The 25,790-nt window shown below is 44.7% G+C and overlaps 1 protein-coding gene across 10 annotated transcripts; it reads right to left on the bottom strand.

Moving 5' to 3' along the window:
* FHIP1B (FHF complex subunit HOOK interacting protein 1B) lies at window positions 1-24,568 on the bottom strand. 10 transcript variants are annotated; one of them, XM_036426467.2, is made up of 12 exons: window positions 24,410-24,568; window positions 13,544-13,873; window positions 12,773-13,411; window positions 12,268-12,426; window positions 11,997-12,083; window positions 11,587-11,787; window positions 7,900-7,979; window positions 7,498-7,703; window positions 6,342-7,121; window positions 3,437-3,615; window positions 3,118-3,280; window positions 1-522 (listed from the first exon to the last, which is right to left on the bottom strand). In XM_036426467.2, exons 2-12 carry the CDS (start codon window positions 13,679-13,681, stop codon window positions 161-163), a joined length of 2,994 nt encoding a protein of 997 aa, XP_036282360.1. In that variant the 5' UTR covers window positions 13,682-13,873; window positions 24,410-24,568; the 3' UTR covers window positions 1-160. The 10 variants fall into 10 exon arrangements, with proteins under 10 accessions (XP_036282360.1, XP_036282364.1, XP_036282363.1 ...); XM_036426471.2 differs by having other exon boundaries at window positions 7,540-7,703; XM_036426470.2 differs by having other exon boundaries at window positions 11,620-11,787.
* Between the last annotated feature and the right edge of the window lie 1,222 nt (window positions 24,569-25,790).

The following is a 25,790-nucleotide window of genomic DNA, read 5'->3' as shown; positions in this document are numbered from 1 at the left end:
TAGAGATTTCCCTTTTATACATATTGCAACAAGTTCTCCATAAAACATTCATCTGAAATAAATTAAAAAGTTCTCTTGCCACTCCCTCCAAACATAAAAAGGAGCCTGTACCATGGCCCCGACCCAGGCCACGCAAGGCCCTGATTGTCCATGGAAGAAGTTAAGGATTGAGGGGCCCGAAGCCTGAGACAGGAGGGACATTCCCCTCCTCTGAAGTATCCAACAAGAAAGGCGACGTGACAGCATGGGCCTGGGAGATGGCAGCCAACTCCTTGAGAAACTCCGGGAAAATGACTGCACAGTAGACAGCATTCTTGACTCGCAGAGCCTCTCCCGGGCGCTCGGTGGCCCCGCCCCGGGGAGGTAGAGCCGGAGTGGAAGCCCCGGGGGAGCCGCCACCTAGGCCGAGTCCTGTGCTGTCTCTCCCAGGCTGATGAACCAACTGCACCGCCTGCCGGGCTCTGGTTGGGCTGTGTGCATGGCGCAGGAGCAACTCTCCCAGCGATGGCCTCCGGCTCTTCACTGCAAACAAACAGAGTGAAGGTGCAGAGGTCAGGCACTCTCTCTTGGTCTAAGAGCTGAAATTTCCCACCTATCCTAGGTGCATGGATTTCTCAACTAGGACTCTTAACACCAAAATGCTGCCCGCCCAACCTTCTTCCCTATATCCAGCCTCCCCACCCAGCAAACCATCCTCAGTCTTCCCAGCCAGTTAACCCTTCAGCCACTTCACTCCCAGCCAAGATCCCTTCCATCTCCATGACCCTTCACCCTGAGGGATTCTCTTACCTCTCCTCTTTCCAATGACTATTCTACCACCACCAAGCTGCTTTCCTCAGTCCACAACATGGCTTTACATCATACTTCCTATCACCCTCCTGACCTAGTCAACCACTTCCACCTTCCCCTACCTCACCTGACCCACACCCTTTCTCCTTCAATGCCCACTTCTTCAAACTCCGGGAAGATGACTGCACAGTAGACAGCAACCTAGACTCGCAGAGCCTCACCCTGGCCCCGCCCCGGGTAGGTAGAGCTAGGCCGAGTCCTGTGCTGTCTCTCCCAGGCTGATGAACCAACTCACTACCTATGCAATCATATAGTTTAGTGACTTTAGCATTTCTGTCATACTCCATCATCTATCCAAGATCTGCTCTCCTATGCCACTTCACCTTCTACTAGTCCCTGTCCTATATTCGCCAAAGCCACCTTCCCTCTGGTTGTGGCCAGACAGCTTCATGTCAGCTTAAACTTAAATAAGCCACTTAATAATATTGACTTCTTTCCTCTAATTCTCTGTCTAGAATCCTGGCTGTGGCTCTACATTCATATCTAGTCCTAACTCTAAGCAGCTAGTCTCTAGATCATGCTATGGTTCCCTTTCTCTGCCTCTAATTTTGAGTGACGCTGGACAGATTTATTAAATTAGGCATTCAGAACCCTTCACCACACAACCAGGCCTACTCTCCTTCAACCTCCTCTCAAAACTCTTTAATCCCCAACCCTGCTTTTGCATTCACACCTAGCTGCTCTTCCTGGAACTCTCCAAGCTCTTGCCATGCTTCTGTAGCCCCCTTCACCTTAATTTTGCCCTCTCTACAATTTTCATCCTTGGATTAATTTCACGATCTCCACCTCTCTGAAAAATCTGCTCTGATTTGCCCTCCACTGATTTTCCATTTCATTGCCCTAATCACATTTTATTAATGATTTGCTTACATGTCATACACTAATCTGTGAGTTTAAGGGCTTGGACTCTATCTAATTTACCTTTGTAACACTGGCTATGTCACAGAGAACACAGTACTAGGAATGTGGAAGCAAGAAATACGCACAGCACTAGACCATCAGGAACTCATGCTAAGGAACTTCCCTGGGTCTTCACAACTGTATGATAACTCTTCTGGTACTCTCTAACCACTCCATGCACTTTTTTCCTTAAGCCCCACTTGACATCTGCACTCTTGGTCTTGGCATATTATTTTGTCTCCTACTTTGAGTAACAAAGGGTAACTTTAAAGCCCTAACTTTCCCTTCCACACCTCACAACTCCTTTGATTCATATCATTTCTTCCTTTCAAATTGCCCTCATTTGCCTCAAAGGAGGAAAAAACCTTTTCCTATCCAAAATTAACCCTTTCTGCTGCTCTGGATCTCACCACCGGTGGGACCTTGCTCCCCTGGTTATGAGATTTCTCTAGTCTCTCTCTCCCTTCGTCTCTCTCCATACTGTTAGCTCTTTGAGGCAAAGATCTCATCTTGTTCCTCCCTGAGCTCCCTGTACTAACGATAATGCATAACACATTTGGCAAGTGCTCAGATATTTGTTGATGAAAGATTTAGATTTAAAATGTCATGATCATATATAACCCGTTCCTTCTTTCTTATACTTCACAACCCTTCACCAAATTCTGTGATTATTTCCATCCCATTTCCACTTTATCAAATTCTCCCTTTGTATTTCCACTATTCAAACCTTTAAGGTCTCATCCCAAATACATTTCTCCTACATCCAATTCACCTGGCACTTACCTCTCCAATCCCAGATCTAATACCCTCCAAAGGTTTCTCACAGCCTAAAACCTCACAACTTCTACCCAGCCCAACTTCTACTCTGAGAACCTTATGCTCTACTTAAAGCTTTCCAGCCTTACTACCAACTGTTCCACCACCTTCCAAATCCCCTGCTCCAACTAAGTAGTTCATGCTGTTCCCTAAACAGAGGAATAAGGCCATCCGAATCCTTGCCTACCCAAATCCAAGAGCAAGAGAGCAGATATCAAATGGGCTTAAGGAAAAAAGTACATGAGTGGTTACAAAGTAACATCGAGCCCATGTCAAACGCCACGTCCTTTACTAAGCTGTAACAATATCTAACCTGGAGACTACTCTGTCCCCTTACCTGTCCCCTACTACTAGAGCAGTTCTTGCTGGTACTGCTGATTTGGCTCTTAGTGGACAGAACTGTATCCTGACAAGAAGCCTGAGAACAAACACCAAGACTCCATTTTCTGCCAGTTCCCAGCACAATGTTTCACTTTTAATCAGTGTTCATTTGGCCTAGGTTAATTAGCTGCGTAGGGAGGCTCAGGAGAGAGGTGGTGGAGTAGGCCTTACCTAGAGAATCAGAGCGGCGAGGAGTAGGTCCTGCTGCAGGGCCCTCAGCCCAGTCCAACTTGCCACGAGCAATGAGGTACTTCTTGGCTTTGGAAAGGAGTGCTGGGAAGTCCTCCTGGGAGGCCGCAAAGCTCTCAATCTTATTCTTCACGGAGCCCAACACCTACAAAGCACAACTGCATGACATTTCCGGGTAGCACTAGACTGACAGTCCTTTCTAGAAACACTGGGCCTGTTCCCAGCCCCCCAGGGCCACTCCAGCTGTGGGCCTGGCCCACCATGGAGCCTGGACGCACCCATGCATGCATGCATCGCACACCTGCAGCAGGGACTTGACACTGGGCTGGAAGACCATGTTGGTGTTGAGCAGGAAAGAGCGGAGCAGGGGCTGGGGGTGACAGGCCAGCTGGGCCACCAGCCCCGTCAGCAGGAAGTTGACATAGACGGAGTTCTGCAGCATGTTCTCAAGTTTGGCAAAGAGCACAGCCATGAAGGGGCCTGGGGGAGGTGGGCACAAGGATACAAGGCCTGAACACAATGCACATTGCACGCATTCCTCCCCAAAACAAGAGAACCCCGACTAGATGATAATTATTTGTATGTCAATCTTTGGGTATGTTTAAATATCCTGTGACCACCTATTCTGGAGAAGATAAAATGGCAGACACCACATGGATGCACAAGAGTCCAGATACTATAATAGCATTACACACACTTGAGCTGAAGAGCCAGATCATAGGCTCTGGAGTCAGAGAGAGCTGGTTCAAATTTCAGCTTTATCCTTTAATAGTTATTGAATTAATCAAAATTCTCCAAGCATAGTTTCTTACTTGGTTAAATAAGAAAATATACCTACTTATTAAGATTATTAAGAGGATGAAAAGGAGACTAACATTAAGCATTTAGCCTAAAATACAGCAAATTATAAGTATTCAATAATAACTATAAGCTACATAACATTTCGCAGGTCTTTTTAAGAGCTTCAACTAAGAGGCACAACAGAAGAAAGAATGAGAAAGTGATTAGGACCAAAAGAAATCAGGTTACACACAAAACAGAAGATAACATTAGACTTGGGTCAAAAAGAAAGCAAGAAAGTATAACAAAGGCAAACAAGGTGACTATATAGGCCAACTTAAAGTGGGGGAGAAATCTTTGGAGGACCAGAGAAGAAATTAGCTCTTTTGAGGAGTTGGGAGTCAAGAAGGTGGAAAAGAAAATGTAGAAAAAAAGAGCTTGAGAATTAAGAGCCAGAGAAAACCAAGTCAGGGCAGCCTCTTTGGTAGGGGAGAGAATAGCAGAAGGGATTAGATTGTTCCACTGGGAGAACTGGCCTCGATGAGCCCCAGCATGGGCGCTCCAGACCATCACAGTCTGTCTGACCAGGGATCTATGGGGCAAAGAAAGTGTACTATAAATTGTACTATAAATTGAAACAGAAGAACAATGAAGGGCAAGAGGCAGTGAATCCTGGAAAATATTCTAGAATGTTCTCCACTTCAGATGCACATAACTAGCCTTAGCTCCAAAACAACTCTATCTTAATCAGGAGCCTAAGATAACACATAACTTTGTCCTTCTGTTCCTCCCATTTCCTGGCACTTTCTTACAAGAGGAAATTCAAAAAGCTCAGGTGAGTTTACAAAGTAGGAGGATATAGCTCCAATTAATGCTTCAAAAATGTGATAAAATCTGCACGCCACCTTCTAGTGGTACTGAGCAGATAGTAGCAAAGACTAAATAAATAAATGAAAAGATAGTTTCTGAAACCTGCAAGAGGGCATCATCATGAATTCCTGATGCTGTGCAAGCAGGATGGCAATATATCTCAGGCCCAGTCAGAATAGGTACTGATCAAGGTATGACAACTGGACTACAAACAACCAGAGATGGGTGGTTGCCTTGGTCAACCAATATCTGCCATGCACTTGCCCTGGCCAGTGTGGCTCAGTTGGTTAGGCATCATCCCATGGATCAAGAGGTCATGGGTTCAATTCCCAGTCAGAACACATACCTAGGCTGTGGGTTCAATCTTATGGGGGTGCATACACTGCAGCACGTACAAGAAGCAACCGATGTTTCTCACATCAATGTTTCTCTCATATCTTTCTCTCTCTCCCTTTTTAAAATCAATGAAGCATGTCCTCAAAATATATATATTGAGGACATGCTTCATTGATTTTAAAAAGATATATATATGCATCTGCCAAGGAAGAGATGATAATCGGAGTTAAAAGCTACCACCTGCTGAGTTCTCACAATGTATCAGCATCCTAGTAAGTGATTTGCATGCATTAATGGCATAGATGGGACCTTAATTCAAGGTATATCTAGTCCAAAGCATTACACTGCTTCCCAGAGGTGGATTTTGGTTCATTTTTCTTCCCTCTCACACAGAGTATGGAGTAAGAATAAGAACCAGCTGAGGGCTGGGCTGGACTGGGTAGAACAGGCTCTCAAACAAAAACAAAGAGGAGTTAGCCTAGCCATTCAGGTCAGGTCTAGCTCCAAGGGCATCCTGCAGAGATCAAAAGAACTCAGTGAATGAGCTCAGGGCCACACTTCTGTCATTTGCCCTAAAGAGGTATTTTATTATCTGCTTCATTCCTTATTACTAATCATAAATCTTTAAGTCTTATTAGACAGTAATGGCAACCAACAAGGTTCAAGGACAGGGAACAGGAGAAACTTGAAATTGAGTGCTTCTGAGAAGAGGCTGGGTGAAAGGAGGCCAGGGCTGGGGAGGGGAAGAACACCAGAAGATCCTGGGCCACAGAAGAGCTGACAGGAGAGCTAAGACCCAGATACATGGTGGGGTCAGCATGACTTACAGATAGGTGCCTCACACACAAGACAGCAAGTATGTTTTCCACATGCTTCCGATATATTGCTGTGATTCACCAGAAACACCAAACAGAGAATATCCTGATCACAAATTCCAGGAAATAGCCAGAGTGGGTAAGAGGAGGAACATGCACAAAGGACAAACATACAAGGCTCAGACATAAGTCAATACTCAAAACAGCACAAGCATGGAAGGTGTACACGCAGACACAAAGACACAAGAATGACATAATATGAATCTGGAAGGAATGCAAGCAAAATGGATAAGGAGCTAGGCAAGTACACAGAAATGACATGGCCAAGAAATCTCAGAAACCAGCATAAACACTTCAAAAACATGCAGAGTACACAAAGGAGAAGGCTTAGGGTAAGTAGCTTACCAGTGAAGGGCTGGCTTGGCAGCGGGGTGAGAGTCCGCAAAGGGCTGTTGAGGAAGGGGCAAGGGGGCTCGGGGGGGCAGGTGAAGCTTGCGTAGACCTCCTCCTCCTCAAGAGGTAGCGGAGGCTCTAGGGGAGGCTCTGAGCCGGCCCCCCCATTACTCAGGGCCACTTCCAGATCCCGGAGCTCCTGCCCAAAGCCCTCGAGTCCTGCAATGCCCTCAGAGGTGCCCTCTGACAGGTCCCCTGCTCCCTCCTGTGGCACCCGACGAACTTTCTTGGCCCCCTCAGGCCATGGTCCTGGCATCCCATTGAGCTGAGGAGGAGGCAGGTGGCCAGGGCCCTCACCTGCACCCCCAGCCAGTCTCCCACCCCCCAGCTCCTCCTCCTCCCCTTCCCCCACATTGTCCTTGTCCTCCTCAGGCAGTAAGCTGCGTTTCTTAGTCCGGGAGCCAGCAGGACTGGGCTCAGGAGGAGGCCGCTCGCCATCATAGGGAGCAGACCAGGTACGGCAAGCTCGGACACAGCGGTCCACGCCACGGCGTGCCTCACGCAGATACTCCAGGTAATTGTCTTCCAGTTCACCAGGCTCCTCTGCAGGGCTTGGCCTTCGGCCAGGACTGGAAGCGGGGGATGAAGCAAGCCCTGGTGAGCGAGGGGCTGGGGCTGGGGACTCGGAGCCACCTAAACTCTGCTGTCGCAGGAAGAGAGCCAGGCGAGATGGCGTGGAGGGCCGGGGTACTGTCACCACAGAAGAGGAGTCAACACTTGGGCTGCCAGGGCCTAAAGATGGGGAAAAAAACATAAGAAGGATAGAAGAGACAGAGGTCCAGGAAGAAGGATTAGACATCTAGAGAGAGAAGGTAACAAGGCAGCAGAAACATGGTACAATTCAAACAGCTAACTCTCCACCCTCCAAAGAAAGCTTTCCTCATCCATTGCTCCATCTCACCACCACCAATACCAAAGAAAAAAATGGACACAGAAAGAATACTGGACTAGAGAGGAACAACTTTACTCAGAAGCTAAATTTCTTTGATGAAGTTAAGGATCCACCCTGCAAGACCCCCTCATTAACTTCCTCAAAGATGGAAAGCCACTCATGGCCACCTCCCTAACCCCCCCTTCTTGTTAAGCTCCCCCAGAATCCAGGCCATACCCGTGATGTCCTCCCTTCTCCCTGACTCTCTGCTAGGCCCACCTCGTGCCCACGAGGCATGCTCTGGACGGGGTGGGCTGGGGGCACAGTGCCGACAACAGCGTGGGATTAGGGAGAGGAACTTGTCTGCTGCTCGACCATAGAGATCCACATCACGTACAGCTGGTTTCTGGCTCAGCATCACATGGTTACACGGGACAAGATACCTAGGAAAGACAGCAGAAAAAGGACACAGGATAAATCAGAAAGGAAGGATAGGGTTTTGGAAAACATCAGGCAGGCCAATGGAATTCTTCCAAGAGGATACACATGAGCAACCCCAATATAACCCATCGCCCCAGCAATGCACAAGGCCCTGAGGGTTCAGGATCAGCCATCCCTCAGCCCTGACCGCACACGTACCTGAGAACCAGCTGCAGCAGGACATCCTCACAGCTGAGGTTCAGTAGGGTCCTGAAGAGACTGAGAGAGACCATGCAGAGCTGGAGGGGTGGGAGAGGAGGGAGGGAGTCACCTTAAGAGCTCTCTACCCTCCAAGGTGTTTACCAAATGGGAACCCTCCCAGCCCTTGGCCCAACCAACCGCTCGCAGAACAATGTGCACAGGGCCTAGCATATAAAAGTCATTCAATAAATGATCAAATGATGTTTGTGGGCAAGACTTCATTATTAATAGATAGGAATGAACCATGTGTCAAGGTCAATGTATTTTTATAGACCATACACGTATCAGCAAACTCTCTAGCTATATTCACTAGTCAGCAGAGATTCCAGCAATATTTAAATGGAATGAATTATCCATGAAAAGAGACCCTAGGAAATACTAAAACTGAATGAGTAACAAGATACAACAGCAACACGATAACTAGGTGAATACCTGTCAGCAGAACTGAGCAGCACAGTAACTGAATGCCTACCAATAAGAAAACGGGGAACCTGGAAAAATACCAGCTGGGATATGGGCAGGGCTGTGAACAGGCAGCTGAGTCACCTCTCCAACACCAGTGTTATCTCACAGAAGGTAGGCTAAAGAAAAGCTGGAGGGCAGCTGACAGGAAAAGGAAAAAATAGGTAGGTCCAGAATAGGGGAAAGCTTTTGTTCTAGAAAAGTAAGGGAAGAGAACAGACACAGTAAACTCTCCCTCATTCTGAATCCCCACAGCACTTTCTATAAACTTCCCTTATGGCAAGTTATGTTAGACACCTTGAATTCCCTAAAGACAACTATTGGGTCCCAGTCTAAGGCACTACATGCACAGCCCAGGTGCTCATCATTTACTAAATGAGAACTAAAAGACAGCCACATTTTGGACAGCATGGTTGTCTAAATGACAATTTTAACTGGCAATGAAAATATTCAGACTCACGGGAAGGTCCTAATCTCCAGAGCCTGCAAATATTTTACCTTACAAGGCAGAAGAGTCTTTGCAGATACGACTAAGGTAACAGAATTTGACATGGGAAAATAACCTGGCTTATCAAAACGGGCCCAATCAAATCACAAAAGTAAGCAAAGAACCTTTTCCTGCTAGGTTCAAAAAAAAAAAAAAAAAAAAGGGAAGAGAGATTAGATACATGAGAGGGACTCAATCCACCATGGACTTTGAAAATGGAAGAAAAGGGCCCTAAGCCAAGAACTGATGGGCCTCTAGCAGACAGCCAGCAAGAAAACAGATCTCAGTCATATAACTACAATGGAATAAATTCTATCAAAAAGCCAAATGAGCAAGAATCTTCTCCTACAGCCTCCAGAAAGGAATGCAACACCCCCAACACTGACCTTAGTCTGGAGAGATTGTGTCAAACATATGGCCTGCAGAACTGTACGATAATAAAGTTATGTTGTCACTACTTTTGTGGTAATTTGTTATTATAGCAACAAAAAACTAATACAAATAGTCAGGCACACAGGCTGGCTAGTGAGCATGATTTAAGCCACAAAAAAAGGTTACAGAGGTTAGAAAGTCCGGCCAACAGTATCAAACTTTAAAAGGCCAAACAATGGAAAAGAAAGATCTACATGACCAGCACAGGCATCCTGAAGTCAGAAGAGATCTGATTCCTCTAAGAACCAGGAACCAAGAGGAAATCCCCAAGAACATAAAAAGTTCCTGAGAACAGGGGACCAAATATGAGACTAATAGAAACATATGCTAAAGACAATGAGGGAGAATCAAAGTTAGGATTAAGACAAAAAAGCAAGATGGATAGAGGACACCACAGAAGAAGAAAAAAATGACAAGAAGGAAATCAACTGTCCCAAAATATAAATAATATATTCCTTGAGGTCAAACATAAGCATAGTGAGAAATAAAAATTTTTATATCTTTGTAAAATTAAAGTTTTGACATCTATTTTCTTGGCTTATACCAATAATTCTTAACCATGACATGTATCATGATTACTTTTTGGGACATTTTGAAAAATACACGTTGTAGGCCTACTCCCAAAGATTATAACCCAAGAGATCTAAGGCAGAGCTTAGAACCTGTTGTAGTAATTGTCATTTTCAAATTTGGAAGTATATACTTGATTCAAAACACTGGTCTGATCAGAATGAGATCTGAATATCTCACATATATTCTAACTTAGCTATTCAGAAACCTCACCTATACAAAATATATCTATATGGGAACCTCACCTATCTGGAACCCTATTACCAAGTACCTCAATTATCTAGAATAGTTTTCTAGAACCCTTCATGATCCAAGAACTTCTGTTTTAAACACACGTACCTAGGGAACTCCAATTATTTGTAATTAAAGGAAACCAAAATGATTGCAGAGCCAAAATAAATGCCATAAAGTCCATGGTTAAACTAATGCTTTACTCACCCAGAAAGACTTCAGGTCTTTATCACTTGGAAACGATTTGCTCCTGTTTTATATACATTTCTATTGGTTAAAATACAAACTTCTTATCATGGTCTACAAGGCCATAGATGATCTGAACCCTGCCTACTTCTCTACTTTCATCTCATTCCCTTTTTTCCCTTGCTCACTACACCTTCAGTCACACTGGTCCTTCATTTCCTCAAATACACTAAGCTCTTCCCCATTCGTTGTCCTTTGCATGTTGCTCCCTCTGCCTAGACCAGTGGTCTACAAACTGTGGCTCGCAAACCACATGCTGCTCTTTGGCTCCTTAAGTGTGGCTCTTCCACAAAATACCATGTGCAGGTGCGAACATACAGTGCGATTGAAACTTCATGGCCCATATGCAAAAATTGGTTTTCAGCTCTCAAAAGAAATTTCAATTGTTGTACTGTTGATATTTGGCTCTGTTGACTAATGAGTTTGCCAACCACTGGCCTAGACTATTCTTCCATTTGCTCTTCAATAAGCTACCTCCCTCATGATCTTTAAGTCTTAGCTCAATCTCACCTACTCAGAAAGGTTTTTTTGTGTGACTTGTTTTTTTTTTAACACCATCTTATTTTATAAGCAACCTGTTTGCTTTTTCATTACAATGACCACAATTTTGAATTATTTCAGTAATGTGTTTGCTTATCTATCTCCTCTATAGAGGAAGTGCCATGAAGTCAGCATCCATGTCCACCTAATATACCATTATATACTCAATACCAGAGAACAGCATGGCACATAGTGAACAATCATGTTCAAGAGGAAGTAATGTAAGTAAATAGATGAGTGTGTACCCCAAGATATAGCAGCTCCAATGCATCAAATCCAAAAGGGGAAAAAGATAAGCATGCCAGTAGCAGCTGGCCAGCTATCAAAGTAGACACAAAACCTGAAAATGCAATCTTAAGTCACCCAAAACAGGCCACAGAACACTACATGACTATTTCTTATCAATGATGTATCTTGTCAACGATACATCACAAGTGTAGCACAATGGCAAAATCTAAAGCCATGATAAGCACCCAAAGTCATCCAAAGAAGGAAATTGTGTTGCAGAGTCATAAATTACAAACGCAGGGAGGCAGACTAAAATCTGTACCAAAATTGTTAAAAGTTAAATACTAGAAAGTAAATGCTGTCACTTTAAAGTGACTGCTGGAGACAAAGGCCAATGAAGGGCAGCGACACCCTCCCAGAACACAGGTCAGAGAGAGAAGATGGCTCACCCAAGTAAGCCAGGGCAGAGGAAGGGGCCATACCCGGGAGTTGCTGCCAATTCGGGCAACGAGGGTGTCAAGGATGGTGTGGGTGTCATGCCGGTGTAACAGCAGGAATCGCAGGAAGGTACGGAGCAAGGCAGGCTCTGAAATACTCCGTAGGAAAAGTTCCAGGTAGGCAGTACTGGCGATCATCTCCTCCACTGATGTCTGGATGAAGGGAAGGGAAAGTTTGGAAATTTAGGGCTTCCCTGCACATATACTAGAGTCATTTCCCGAGTTTTAAGGAGGAACTAGGAGCAGACAGGGAAAATGAGATGATGAGTACCTAGACCACTGCTTCCCACATTCGTCCTGGCATTGAAGTTGCCACCCATCAGCCTAATCCCCTATTCTGCTTTGCTACCCATGACTCTCACCTTGTGCAGGGCAGGGCCCATGACAGGTACCAGGAACCCATTATGGATATAATCAACCAGCTGCTTCTGTACCAGAGGGTGAGCCACCTACAGGGGTACAAGAAAGAGGAAGGAGGATTGAGGGGGCCACTGTCTGAAAGGGAATAGACAGGCACAGTAAGCACCCTACCTTCAAGATGACAGGACAGCAGAACTTCAGGGAATACACCCCCTACCATCCCATCTCCCCAGAATGTCCAAGCACCAGACCTCCTGAGAACCCCAGTCCCACCTGAATCACTGCATTGCAGAACTCTAGGGAACTCATGAAGAGCGCAAGGGCTGGCACTCCCAGCCAGTCCTCCCGTCGTAGACAGTGCCAGTCATCCCCTGGAACTTCAATCTTTCGGGGCAATGAAGAGTACAGGGCACTCAGCCCTGTGGCCAGCACCTGGGGGCCATCCCCAAGGTTAGGTTACCAAAGGCTCAGACAATATAAAAAGGGGGAACAGGGCAGCTACTAACCCAGAGTTTTTATCAGAGTAAGGGGAAGGGCTATGACCAGAGCAAGTATTTAGTTACCCAATATTCTAAGACAACCTGGAAACACTGGCCCATAAGAGCCTTAGTTTCTACCCTATGCACCTAAGCCAAGTTTTCATCCCCACCCAAATTCCAGGCATTCCTTTCAAATCCAGGGGATTGGTTCCTGACGACAGTCCTCATACACACACCCTCTACATCTCCTACCAGTGCCCACACACCATATCCTACCCCCCATCCCAGGAGGTGCTGACCGGGCAGAAGTAAGAGTGATCTGCGATGTAGCGGCCCACGGTGGGGCTCCCAGCTGACAGAGCCATAAGCAGGAGTAGGGCATCTCGGGCCTGCTGGCCCAGGGTGCCCTCTCGATGGACGAAGGGAACAAGGCGAGAAAAGAGGAGAAGACGAGGGGCAGCTCCAGGCTCAGGAGGTGGCTGCAGGAAGAACTCGAGCAACGAAGGCTCCCGGGCCAGACACACACACAGCTGGCTGAGAAGTAGCACCAGGCCGTCATCCAGTGCTGGGCTACTGGGCACAGGGCGGCCACAGGCATCCAGCAAGGTCAGCAGAGCCTCACGAACTGGACCATGCCGCAAGAGCGGCTGGCGAGATTCGCTCACCAGCATCTCAAATAATTTCAGTTGCTCAGCCCGCCGTTCCTCAACCCCATCCCCAAGCTCATCCCATTGAAGCTGCCATGCCAACACACGGCTTAGCAGATCCTCGTGCAGAGCAAACTCCAGCAGGGGCCCAGGGGCATTGGGGGCTGAAGGGACTGCATGATCCTCTGCCAGCAGCGTCAACATCTGGTAAGTGTGGTTGCGCACAGCACTGAGATCATCTGCACCCCCAGGAGCTACCCGAGGGCCTTGTCGCTCCAGGATTCGCACCACCTGGGGACATAGGACAGAAGATAGAGGGAATCTAAGATGATAAGGTAACTAAGTGACACACTGAGAGAACAAAGAAAGTTAACAGGACTCAGGAAGCCAATAGACTAGGCCCTCTGGTGTGTAGTCTCCTACCTGGGACCAGTGATTCTTGAAGACCATAAGGCAGGTCTCAGGGTCAGCCACGACAGGGGTCTGCAGACTGGCCCCTTGAGTTACACGGTGCCCAGGGCCCCGGGAGGCCAGTCTGCTCAGCCAGTTCATCCTCTCCATGAGGCCAGCTGGACAGGGCCAGCGGCCAGAGGACCACACTCTGAGGATTTGCCAGCTGGAGGCTTTCTCCACTTGTGTTTCCAGTCAGCTTCATCTGGTCTATAGGAGCCAGGAGCTGGCCATGGAGCCAGAAGGTATACCAGGCTCCAAGTGACAAGCCCAGAGGTTGCTGACCAGTCCAGAGTTGCAAATCTAATTCAAAAAGAGAGAATGGAAGAGATCAACAGAAGTTTGCCACTCTCCTCTACCCAACAGGAAGAACTCAGAGCCACCACTCCACTGAAAATTCCACACACGCACATAATCAGCATCTTAAACTTAACAAGTCTAAAACAAAATTTATTTCTACCACCAAACCTATTATTCCCCCAGCCTTACCTATCTCAATAAATTCACCTACATGCTCAAGCCAAAATCCTGGATATCATCTTCATTTCTTTCCCTTACTTCTAATATCCAGATCATCAGCAAATCCTATCATCTCTATCCTCAAAGCACATCTCACTATTGCAATAGCTTCCAATCTGGCATCCATACTTCCAGTCTTGCCCTAGAGTCTATTCTACACACAGCAGAGTGATATTCTTAAAACCTAAAAATCTCTCCTCTGCTGAATATCCTTCAATAATTTCCCATCACACTAGTAACTATCCAATTTCCTTACCTTGGCCTATAGGGCCCTATATAATCTAACCTGTGCAACCTCCTACCATCCTCCTCCTCACTCATGCTTTACTCACACAGGCCTTTTCTAATACTTCCCCATTCCCTCTGCCTGATGAGCTCTTCTCCTAATCTTTCACATTACTCGGTTCTTTACAAATGCCATCTCCCAGGAGAGGCCTTATTCAATAATTCTATCTAAATAGCACATCTTCCCACCTTCACTCTAGCTTCCTGATCCTACTTTCTTCTTAGCACTTTTCACTTCAAGAAATTATCATAATGTAAATTCATAAAGGGCATAGTTTATCTGTTTTATTTAAAGTTGTATCCTTAGTGCCTCAAGACTCAATATTTGTTAAATGTATGAATGCTTAAGTGAATAAAGTAGTAAATGAATGAATGAATGAACAATCAAGAAATCCAGTCCTGATCTGATGACAACCCTCTGATACTGTTGAGGAATAAACTTTGTTCTGCCACCATGAGCAGCTGCCACCCTGTGACTGTGTAAGGATCACTTTTCCCTCCCTAGAAGCCTACCCAATAGGAAATGGACAAATAGGCCTTTAAATGTCTAAATACTTTTAAAAGGCGGAAATGCAGAGCCAACTGAAAGAGCAGAACACTTTTAATTTTACCAAGGAACGCAGGGACACACTCCCAAATACACACTATTCCCCACTCTTGTCAGCTATATCTAACACTCACTCTTTGGGTATCCCTTCATGACACCTTCACTAAAGAAAGGGGAAAAATAACAAAATAGTTGTTGGCTCACAGTTCCGTCTCCATCACACCCACCACCACCCCTGAGCAGTATTGTCTCTCAAGAAAGTAAAAACTTCAGAGGAAAGGTGTGGTTCAGTTGCCCTTCCTCTTTGTACTCAACAAGAGCTGAAGAAACCCAGAGACGTGCAACAGCCCCACATTGTCATCTCCTTCAACCCAGATATTCTCTCTCATCATCACCAGCTCACAAATAAAGGAATGTAGCAACTATGCTTAAGGAAGCCTTCTACAGAACAGGAGACTGTTTATATAAAGGGTGGGACCAATCCTAAATAGCAAGCAAGATTGACTCAATGTGTAACCACACTGATAAAGTACTGGGCACTGTTCTGCATAAGCACTGGAAATACAAGAATGGATAAAAAATGCTGGGGGGAGCATACATAAAAAACTCAGTAAATATTATAAACAGAGGGATTTACAGAAGTGCAGGGGCGAGGAGGGGCGGAGAAGAAGAAGGGGGGGAGGGCATAAAGAGAAGCAACTAATTCTGCCTAGGAGATTGCAAGATTTCAGAAAGGAGTTATCTAACTTAAATCTTTTAACAACAGATACTGGCCACAAAGAGAGCAGAGGGAAAGAAAGGCCTTCTTCATATTAAAAATAGTATGTAAAAAAAATATGGCACTATAAAAGACCAGAACGAATTAGAAGAACAGTTGCAAGTTTGGAATGGCTTATCTAGAGAAGAGAGATACAATATTAAGTCGAAGCATAAATATGGGTGAAGGTTATAAATATCATTGAATATCATGTTAAGGAGTTTGGGTTTTATCTATGGACGCCCTAGAAACAAAGGAGGTTTTGAAACAAGGAAATGACAAGATCAAATTTGCCTTTAAAAATATGCCAGATAACAGTATAAGGTGGAGCAGAGAGACAGATAGCAGTGGACAATTTATAATCTGTATCAACAGTCTGTTTTTTTTGTTGTTGTTTCTTTTGTTTTTTGTTTTTTTTAAACTTGATAAACTAATTTTATTTTTTTTATTTTTTCTTTTCTACTTTATTTTTTTAAAATAAATCTTTATTGTTCATATTATTACAAATGTTCCTCATTTCAGCCCCCCTCCGTTTCTCCCCTTACCAGGTTCCCACCCCACCCTCTGCCCTTTCCCCACCCCTCATTGTCCTCATCCATAGGCACAGTTTATGTTCAGTCTCTTCCCACACCTCCCTTCCCCCCTCCCCCCCAAAAATCGTCAGTTCACTCCCCTTCCAAACCTCTGATTCTATTATATTCAACAGTTAATATTGTTCATCAGATTTTTTAATTCCGTTGGTTTTTAGATTCACTAGTTAATAGTTACGTATTTGTTGTTCATAATTTTTATCTTTATTTACTTTCTCTTCCAAAAGAACCCCCTTCAGCAATTCATATAATTCTGGTTTGGCTCAACAGTCTGTTTTAACCCATTGTATGCCATAAGCATCTGTAGGTGCAAGAGGCAGACCTTCCCCACATGTCACACACATCTATAAAAAAAGATGTTTTCCCTAAGTGACAGCCCTGACCGACTTTAAAATCATTTTTCATAAGAATTTTCAGCTGAAAATACATTACTCACAATTTCAGCCGAATTGTGAGTAATGTATTTATTTTTACAATATTCATTGCAAATTGATTTTTTTAATTAAATTCAAAATATTATGATGTGTGGGGATGGTTTCCGTTTTGAACACGTGGCAGTTAACTGGTTAAAGAAAAAAAAATGGCATGAACTAATGTGATTAAGTTCAAGATTAACAAAGAAATGGTAAATCTGAGATTCACCTCTATCTTTTTTTTTTTTAATATATTTTATTGATTTTTTACAGAGAGGAAGGGAGAGAGATAGAGAGCTAGAGATGTCGATGAGAGAGAAACATCGACCAGCTGCCTCTTGCACACCCCCTACCGGGGATGTGCCTGCAACCAATGTGCATGCCCTTGACAGGAATCGAACCTGGGACCTTTCAGTCCGCAGACTGACGCTCTACCACTGAGCCAAACCGGTTTCAGCCTCACCTCTATCTTAGCATGTCATATACTGCATTTATACCTATAATATCTCTGCCATTAATAGCAAACTCCTCAACAAAAGTGACCATATCATTCATTCTTCCCTAAAACTCAGTGGCAACATAGTGTCTGGAATTCAAAAATGCTTGTGGAACTGAATGATGAATTAAAAATAATTATAACAGCTAACATATACGGAGTACTTACTTTGAGTCAGGCTCTGTTCTAAGCACTACATGTAGTACCTCCTTTAAACCTAGGTGTACTATTATCTCCGTTTTAGACATAATGAAATCAAAACCTAGAAAGGTTAAATAAATTGTCAAAGCTAGCCAGCTAGTAAGTGCAAGACTGGGATGCATACGTAGAAAATCTGCCTCCAGCTTTAACTTATTCATGAAATAAAAGCAACATGACATGGCAAACAAATGGAAGATAAGAGAAGGCCTTAATATGAAGTACAGGAGACTCAGTAAAAGATAATGCCATTAACAAACTATATAACAATATATATCAAAGGGAATTGTGTTTCAAAAAAGAGAAGGAGTACAGTTTTGACATACCTAAAGGATATCCATCATGTCCAGGATTTAGTCACGTAAAGGAGGAGGAGTCTTTAAAGAAAACTGTGAAAGTAATCAGAAGTAAAAAGAGAAATCCAAGAAACAGTGGTAATCTAGAAATCAAGGGTAAAAAAAAAAAAAAATGTTTCAAGGAACTGGTGTTTTTCCCATAGTCTACAGAGAGATTAAATAGAATGAAGATTGAAAATGCTCAGTTGGTTTTAGCAATTGTAGTTTAGCTAGACTTAGGAAAGTAAAGGGTTAAAGAATGACTAGGAGCCAAAGATGAGTAAGATGCAATTTCAGGAAATTTAGTAATACTAGGAAGGATGAAAATAGGGCAATAGTTTAAAGAAGCTGGGAAGGAGGGAGGGGGTTAAGAGGAAGAGTTATTATTGTTTGGTTTGGTTTGGTTTGGGTTTGGTTTGGTTTGGTTTGGTTTTGGATGGGGAGCCTCAAAGATATTTATCAAATGAGGAAAAGAAATCTGAAGAAAGTTATAGGTTATGAAGTAAATAAGGTGAAAATAACTGAACAAAAAGTAAGGTATAGGATTGGTCTGAGAAAAAGAGGTATATTTCTTCCTCTAAGAAAGGAGATCAACAGTAATAAAGAATGGATGGCACTTTAGGTAAACCCAAAATCTGAAACAGAGAAGCTAATATCTACCACTACCTCCTCCACTCAACCTCTTCTCCAAGAGAGTTGGGGTGAGAGAGAAGAGAAGGGGTGAGAAAATGGTAGAGCCACAGAATGGATGCTCAGTCTTTCACACATGGTTTCCTATAAACCATCAAACACAGTCATTCAAACTAGTAACTATCAGCAGCAGGAGCATACCAGAAAAGGACTTGCCCATCTTCCCAAATATTTACCATCCCAAGTAGGCATGGGTAAGAAAAGGCAGACTACAGCCAATAATCTTTTTAACAAGTCTCCTGTTACTAGCCTTACTAGCCCTCTCACTGTTATTAGCTCTGAAATACTGTATTATCTCCACTGAATTCCTTAAACTGCCCCCATCTCCATAAATATCATCCCTTTATTAATTTTTTCCAAACCCATTTGTGTTATCTGCTACCTAAAAAGACCCTGAGATAAGAGTATTATTGTTTACAGACTGCTTTCTCAATCACATCTCATTTGAGGACTGAAAATAGAGGTCCTAAGCTCAAGAAAGAGAAACAAAAAGAAACAGATAAAGCATGAGTATTTTCCAGCTAAGTGACCTTAAATAATCACTTCAGCCCTAGTCAGTTTGGCTCAGTGGATAGGGCGTCGGTCTGCAAATTCAAGGGTCCCAGGTTCGATTCTGATCAAGGACATGTACCTTGGTTGCAGGCATATCCCCAGTAAGGGGCATGCAGGAGGCAGCTGATGGGTGTTTCTCTCTCATCGATGTTTCTAATTCTCACCCTCTCTCTTCCTCTCTGTAAAAAAAAAAAAAAATCAATAAAATATATTTTAAAAATAATAATAATCACTTCACACAATAGAACCTGTTTTCTCATCTATAAGTTTCTGATGAAATAATTAAGATAACCTATGTAGCACTCCAGGCATAAAGCAGGTACTCTGTAAAAGACATTTATCTTTCCCCACTTCCTGCTCCTGATCCTGTCTCACCAAAGTGCCCTCATCCCTGACTGAAAGACCTAACCTGTGCTGGAATATCCATTCTCACAACCTCACACATACCCTCGTGAGCTGAAGAAAGGCCAAGCATCCAGTCTCAGTAAAGTAAGGCAGTGACATGTCCCAAACTAAACTGCTTCCAGCTTCTAGAACTCAGTTCCAAAAATTAACAAACCTACTTTGCAATATACTTGGGGTGCCCACTTCTGCTTAACTAACAAAGGGCACTGCTTACAGGCCCAAGGGGGACTGGCCTCCTGTACCTTTCCTCAGCCCCTCCCCATCTCTTTACAAAGACCTCAAGGACAAGAGCCAAGCTGGAATCTGTGTCCCAGAACCTAAAAGCCAACACTTAACTTAGGCCCTGTTCATCTACTGCAGAAACACAAGAAATCATAGCTTGGTGTCCCTTATCACCTAGTTAGACTTCCTTACTCCCTGTTAACCTGCAAAGTTCAGAATAAGACAGAGGATTGCGGAATCACCACTCTATTACAGATTTACCTTCAGGTTCCAGCCACAAAGAAAAAAGGGGAAGAAGGAGATGATCTTTCAAACCCACAAATAGCCAAAGTCCGGCATTCTTCTTAGGGCCCAAAACACTCAGCAAGTGTTCAGCAACCACAGAACAGCAAGCAGGGGGCAGGAAGTGGCTTGGCCTCACTTATGAAACTTTGCCCTGGGAGAGGCAAGGAGGAAAAGGGAGCTGGGGGCAGGGATACACCTGCTAACATGTACAGCATACAGGAAGGGACCAGAATGACCTTCTAATAACAGGTCAATAAAATCCCAAGGCTCCTCCCCCCGCAATGGCGCTTCCTAGGCAAGGTGACTGATACTGATATAAGAGTTATGGATGGGCTATTATCCTAAATAGTGAAGGTAGAAAGACCCGATTAAAAACTAATAGGAATAAGGGGGTAGGGAGAATGGGGGAAGATCTACTTCAAAGAAGCCTACCAACCCAGAGCTCAGCTTATGTTTCTTGTCTATCCTTTTGCCTATATGTGTAAAACAAATGGGCTATCAGTATATGGTCCTAACTCACCACCTCCTCTCCTCAGTACCTCTGCTTCTCACAGGGAATCCTCTCATCTGACTCCAGCAAAGCCTTTATAACTCACAGCATGAATCACATCTTAACTTCCATTTGTAACAGTGAATCCCCATGTCTCACATGGTTATCTCTACCCCTGGTGGGTATATGTGCCAAAGAAAGTGTCAAAAAAGAGGTGGGACTGAACTAGATCTTTAAAATAAGGAAAGTTCACTGAGCAGAGAAGAAAAAGCATTCCTAGTAGAGGAAGCAGCTATTAGAAAGATTTCAAGACTCAAAAAAGTAACAAATTTGTTAAAGAACTGTGAACAATTTATTCAAGCTAGAACAGAGTAGGGAGTGGCAGATGAGGCTGGAGAGGTGAGTTCAGGCCAAATTACGCATATTAAAGAATTTGGATGCTGTCCTACAGTACACAAAGAGCCAAACGTTTTTAAGCTGAGGCATTCCATGATCAGATTTGTATTTTTAGAAAGATCATTCTAGGGACAGACTAGAAAAAAAATCAAGTTTGAAGGCAGGAGATTGTAGGGGGTAAAAAGTCTGGATGAGAGATGAGGAGGAAGTAAACTAAAGCTTTAACAGTAAATTTATAGCAATGGAAATGAACAGAAATAACAGAGAATAAAAATTAAGATTTTAGTGGCTGATTAAATGCAAGGACTCAAAGATCAAAAATAATGGAAGATGGCACCGAAGTCTGGATTGAGATGAGGCCTACAGTGCAAAAGCAGGCTTTCAAGAACAAAGACAATTTCTGTTTGGACATGTTAAATTTGTGATACCTTTGGAGATATATAGATCACTGAATATATATAATTGGAATAAAGGGAGAGGCTGAGACTACATACAGAGAAGTAATCACCTCATAATTTTTTTTTATTTCATACACTCTCTCTAAATTGAAATTATTTTTTCATGTGTCTAACTTTCCCTATCAGATTGAGAATTCCTTGAGACCTCAGAGGACCATGTTATTTATCTCATAAAAGGTGAGCATCACTCAGGCAGACTATATGCTAAAGAAGTATTTGCTGAATGAGTAAATAAATATATGAATGAATGAATTTGTTCTCGCAGCACTTGGAAGAATGCCTGGCACTAGCAGATGTGAAATAAATGGTTATATACAACATGTTTCTATCTCTACATTCCCATGCTCATCTATGTTTCACCTTCCAGATCTACCACTGAGCTGTATGCCATAAGTCAAAATCCATTATACTTAATGTACTACTATTCAACAAAGAGTTTGTAGAGCAAACAGTAAGCTTACCAAACCGTGCTTTTTCCAAAATAATCAAGAACTTGGGACAGTCCCAAAGAACCCTATGACACGTGACTTGACTCATCCTATCACTATCTTAACGTGATCCAGGTATTGTATATACCTCTTCCTATGTCACTGCCTCAATTTAAGCAGAACCCTCATTCCTATGTCACCCTAAACTATCTTTCATCTTTCAGAAACAGAACAATTACAAATCATAAAAAATGCTTTCTGCCAGTATAATGCCCTCCATGTCATCACAGCTCTTCCTATGCACCATTTGCCTTTTAGTCCACATCACCTTCACTCTCTTTTACAAACTTTTTTTCTCCAAGTCACTCTTACCCTCAGAAGACCAAATTTGGGTTCAGCTTTGACACTTTATCACTAGGTGGCCTCTGGCTTCCTAATTTGATTCCTCATCTATAAGAATTCCTGCCCTTGCCTACTTCACAAGGTATCTATGTAAATTCAGTAAAATTTGAGATTACTATGTAAAGTATAATACTGGTTCAGATGTCAGAAGTTATGTAGAATTACTATATAAAGAGATGCAACAGCCTCATCATCATCACTCTAAATTTCTGGAATTCACTTACCAGTAGAAATATTTTTTATTAAAATATAGGGCTGTTACTTTTTATTTTGACAAATGAAACCATTTTTTTAAACCCACTATCTACTATCACCATTATTTCATTAATGGGAGAACACTCTAACACCAAAAGAATAGAAATAATTATCTCAGAATAAATTTCTTTATGAAAAACTCAAGTTTCCTATGAAATCTTTCTCTCCTTCCACCTTGGACGGATGAAAACTTTATCATGGACTGGCAAAATCCTTGGCCAAATGTTTAGGAATCACTGCTCTAAATCCTGTTGTGACATATATAGGTTCTACTAGAGGCCCAGTACATGAAATTCACCCACGGGGTGGGTGTCCCTTTACCCCAGCCTGCGCCCCTCTCACAGTCCAGGACCCCCAGGGGTCCTTAATGCTGCCACAGAGGCAGGAGACGCTCCTGCCACCATCGCTGCACTCACCAGCCATGAGCCCAGATTCTAGCTCAGGAGTGCTCCCCCTGTGGGAGCGCACTGACCACCAGGGGCAGCTCCTGCATTGAGCATCTGCCCCGTGGTGGTCAGTGTGCATCATAGCAACTGGTCATTCTGCCGTTCTGTCAATTTGCATATTAGCCTTTTATTATATAGGATAGGGTTCTGATTGTCCAGTGGGCAGGTTGCCAAAGGTTCCACCAGCATGTATGGCACCAGAGAGAAGCAATGAAAACATACCATGGGACAGAATAGTAGCTGGTTCTGATGCTGAGAATCTGGAACAGAATGGCAACTTGGGCTGCCCCCAATTCTCAGAGAAGGGTATAGACAGGAAAGGCCTAGCTCCTCCTCATGTTGGGGAAGGTAGACTATCAGCACAGAGGAAAATTTATTGGTGTGAAAGTATTATCACTGAGTGCCAACCCAGCTTTTCCAGAACTTTCAAATTTTTTATGTGCATGTGGGTTGGCAGGAAGATAGGAAACCTGTAAAATACTAATAGAGTGAAGCCAATGACAAAAGAAAGAAAAAATTGCAAAGATACAGAAGAAAATTTGGGGGGTGGGGAGAAGAAACATTCAATATCTTGAAAGTAGTGGTGATTTCACAGATGTAAACATGTCAAAGTGTATCACGCATGTACATTTTAAATATGAGCAGTTTACTATACCTAAAATTTACCTCAATAGTTTTTGTTTTCATTTACCTGTAAGACTATAAGAGCAAAGGCTTCTGAATGGGAGCCAGAATACAGTGCTGTGATTTCCATGAAAGTAGAATTAGTGCCCAAACTTGGTTAATCCAATCTCTATATGACAACCATCAAAGCCCTATTGCTCAGCACAGGTGAGGAGCAGCAGCGTAAGTTTGGCCAGAAGCAGGTGGAGAGAAAATATAGGCAAAAATAGCCCCCCCCCCAAAAAAAAAAATCCCATGAGAGGGACCATCTTCAAGTTTGCAGTCCCAAGGAGGAACCGGGGAAACGGGTCCCAGTGATTACTCTGTTGAAGACTAAGACTAATAAAATAAAATAAAATAAAATAAAATAAAATAAAATAAATTCATAGTTACCATCAACCCATGATGCCTTTTTTTTTTTTTTTTTTTTTTTTTTTGGTCCTCTGAAATGTGTAGGGCCCATGGGCACAGAAGCGCCAGATGCACACCACTTACCCCTAAGCTGTCCTACTCGGGCTAGAACTCCCGCTCTCACTGGCCAGGGCAGCCCGCTGCAGCAGCCTCCGAACCAAGCTCTCACCCTTACCCAGACCTCACAGCCATGTCCTTCCTCCCATGCCCCGCCCTCCACTCCCTCCCCAAACCCCTACCAGCCCACCTTCGCCCTTTCCTCTCCCCTTCCCCGCACCGGCCTCACTCCCACACTCGGGTCCCGGGGCGTCCCTCACCCCTGCCCACAGGAGCCCCAGCCCCTCCGGTTCACAAGTCCCCTCCGCCTGGCCCTTCGGAAAGCGCCGCGGCCCCTCATCCAGGCCAGCTCCTCACCTGCGCACACACCCCGACCTCGCCCGGCTCCCCTACCTGAGACACACACACCAGGACGCTCGCCACACGCCAGCCCTCTAACCCTGTCCCTTCACAACCCGTCCACTCACCAAAACCCGGGGCCGGGAAGGCCGGTGCCTCATCCCCTCACGCGCTCTCGGGGCCCTCCCACCCATACTTACCGTTCCCTCACGGAACCCGGACCTGGACCAGGCCCGATCGCCGCCGCGGAACCGCTAGGTGAGTTCAGGCCGCCGCCATCGCTCTGGAGGCGCACCAGCCGCGCCCCGCCCCGCGCCCCACGCAATCCGCGCCCCCGCGCACCACACGTAACCGCCCAACGACGCACGCCTGGGCAGCGGCGTGCCAGCTCATTGGCTAGACCGGGCCAAAGCCGGAGCGTCGATGCCTGTTTCCCGGCAACGGCCGGGCGCAGGGGCGGGGCCACCGCGGCCTTCCGAGCGAGGAGCACCACCCCTTCCCCCAGACCCCGCCCCTTCGTACCGCACGCCCCGCCCCTCAGGAGGACTCCGGCGTGGTGTCACGGGGGAAGACCTCTGGGGAGGCGGAGGCCCACGGGCTAGGGGCGGAGCCTGGAGGGTGCGGGGGAAGGTCGATCCAGCGGGCAGGAGGCGGGGCTGACGGCAAGAGCCGGGAAAAGACCGGAGAACGGGGGGGTTTAGGAGAGAGATGGGCTGTAAGAGTCTTGCACGGAACGGACTGGACCACTGGTCCTGGGCGGAGCTTGGAGTGGAAGAGTAGGCGGGGAAGGGGCGTGGCTAGCACGGAAGGGCAGGTTTGGGGGCGTGTTCGTGGGTGGGCGGGGCCTGTGGAAAAGCGGAGCCCTAGAAGGAGCTGACTGACTGCCAATCATCTGATTGTTTTTGCTCCGTTTGAGCGCCGGGCTTGGATAGTACCTGGGCGATGACCGCTCCTCTGGGCTGCTCCACACTTTGCTGCCCTCGGACAACCTTGCTCAGTGTCTTAGTCAGTCACTCAGAAAGACGGAAATAAGCGCCTCCTGGTCAGGCTGGATTCCAGATCAAATTAGAACGGACCTCTGTCCTCCAGGACTTCAGTCCTTTAAATGAGACGTTTGCAGCATAGAATAATAAGTGTCGTGGAAGAGCAGCTCTTAGCATGGAGATTTGTGGGTGTACTAGAGGCTGATGGGGAAAGAAGAGCTCAGGAAGAGATAGTGTCTGAGCAATCTTGTGAAACAAGCAAGAATAAGATAAACTAAGAGATACGGAAGTTTCAGATAAGGTCTGCAATGTAGTTGAAAGTATCCTATTAATGTTAATGCCTTGGTGTTGAACATTGTACTCTGGTTATATAAGATGGTAACAGGAACGTGGGTAAGAGGTTTACAAGAACTTTCTGTGCTGTTTTTATAACTTTCCTGTAAGCGTAAAAATAGTTGAAAATAAAAAAAAAAAAGTATTTTTAAAGCAGTGGAAGTTTCAGTTCAAAAGGCACATACCAAGGCAAGGAAGAATGAACAACATGTCAGGGGTTCAAAGGCCAGAGACAGGGATTATAAGAGGAAAAGCAGATGTGGGG

Source organism: Pipistrellus kuhlii, unplaced genomic scaffold (assembly GCF_014108245.1).
Source record: "Pipistrellus kuhlii isolate mPipKuh1 unplaced genomic scaffold, mPipKuh1.p scaffold_m20_p_9, whole genome shotgun sequence".
NCBI lineage: Eukaryota > Metazoa > Chordata > Mammalia > Chiroptera > Vespertilionidae > Pipistrellus > Pipistrellus kuhlii.
Note: the sequence above shows the minus strand (reverse complement) of the source record. Positions and strands in the feature narration are given on the sequence as shown.

Excerpts from the sequence above, each read along its gene's own strand:
- FHIP1B (XM_036426467.2), bottom strand. The coding sequence starts at position 13,681 with ATGGAGAGGATGAACTGGCTGAGCAGACTGGCCTCCCGGGGCCCTGGG. Across the intron at positions 11,788-11,996 it reads TGGGCCCTGCCCTGCACAAG|ACATCAGTGGAGGAGATGAT; the intron begins GTGAGAGTCATG and ends CCCTTCATCCAG. Across the intron at positions 3,281-3,436 it reads GTGTCAAGTCCCTGCTGCAG|GTGTTGGGCTCCGTGAAGAA; the intron begins GTGTGCGATGCA and ends TGTGCTTTGTAG.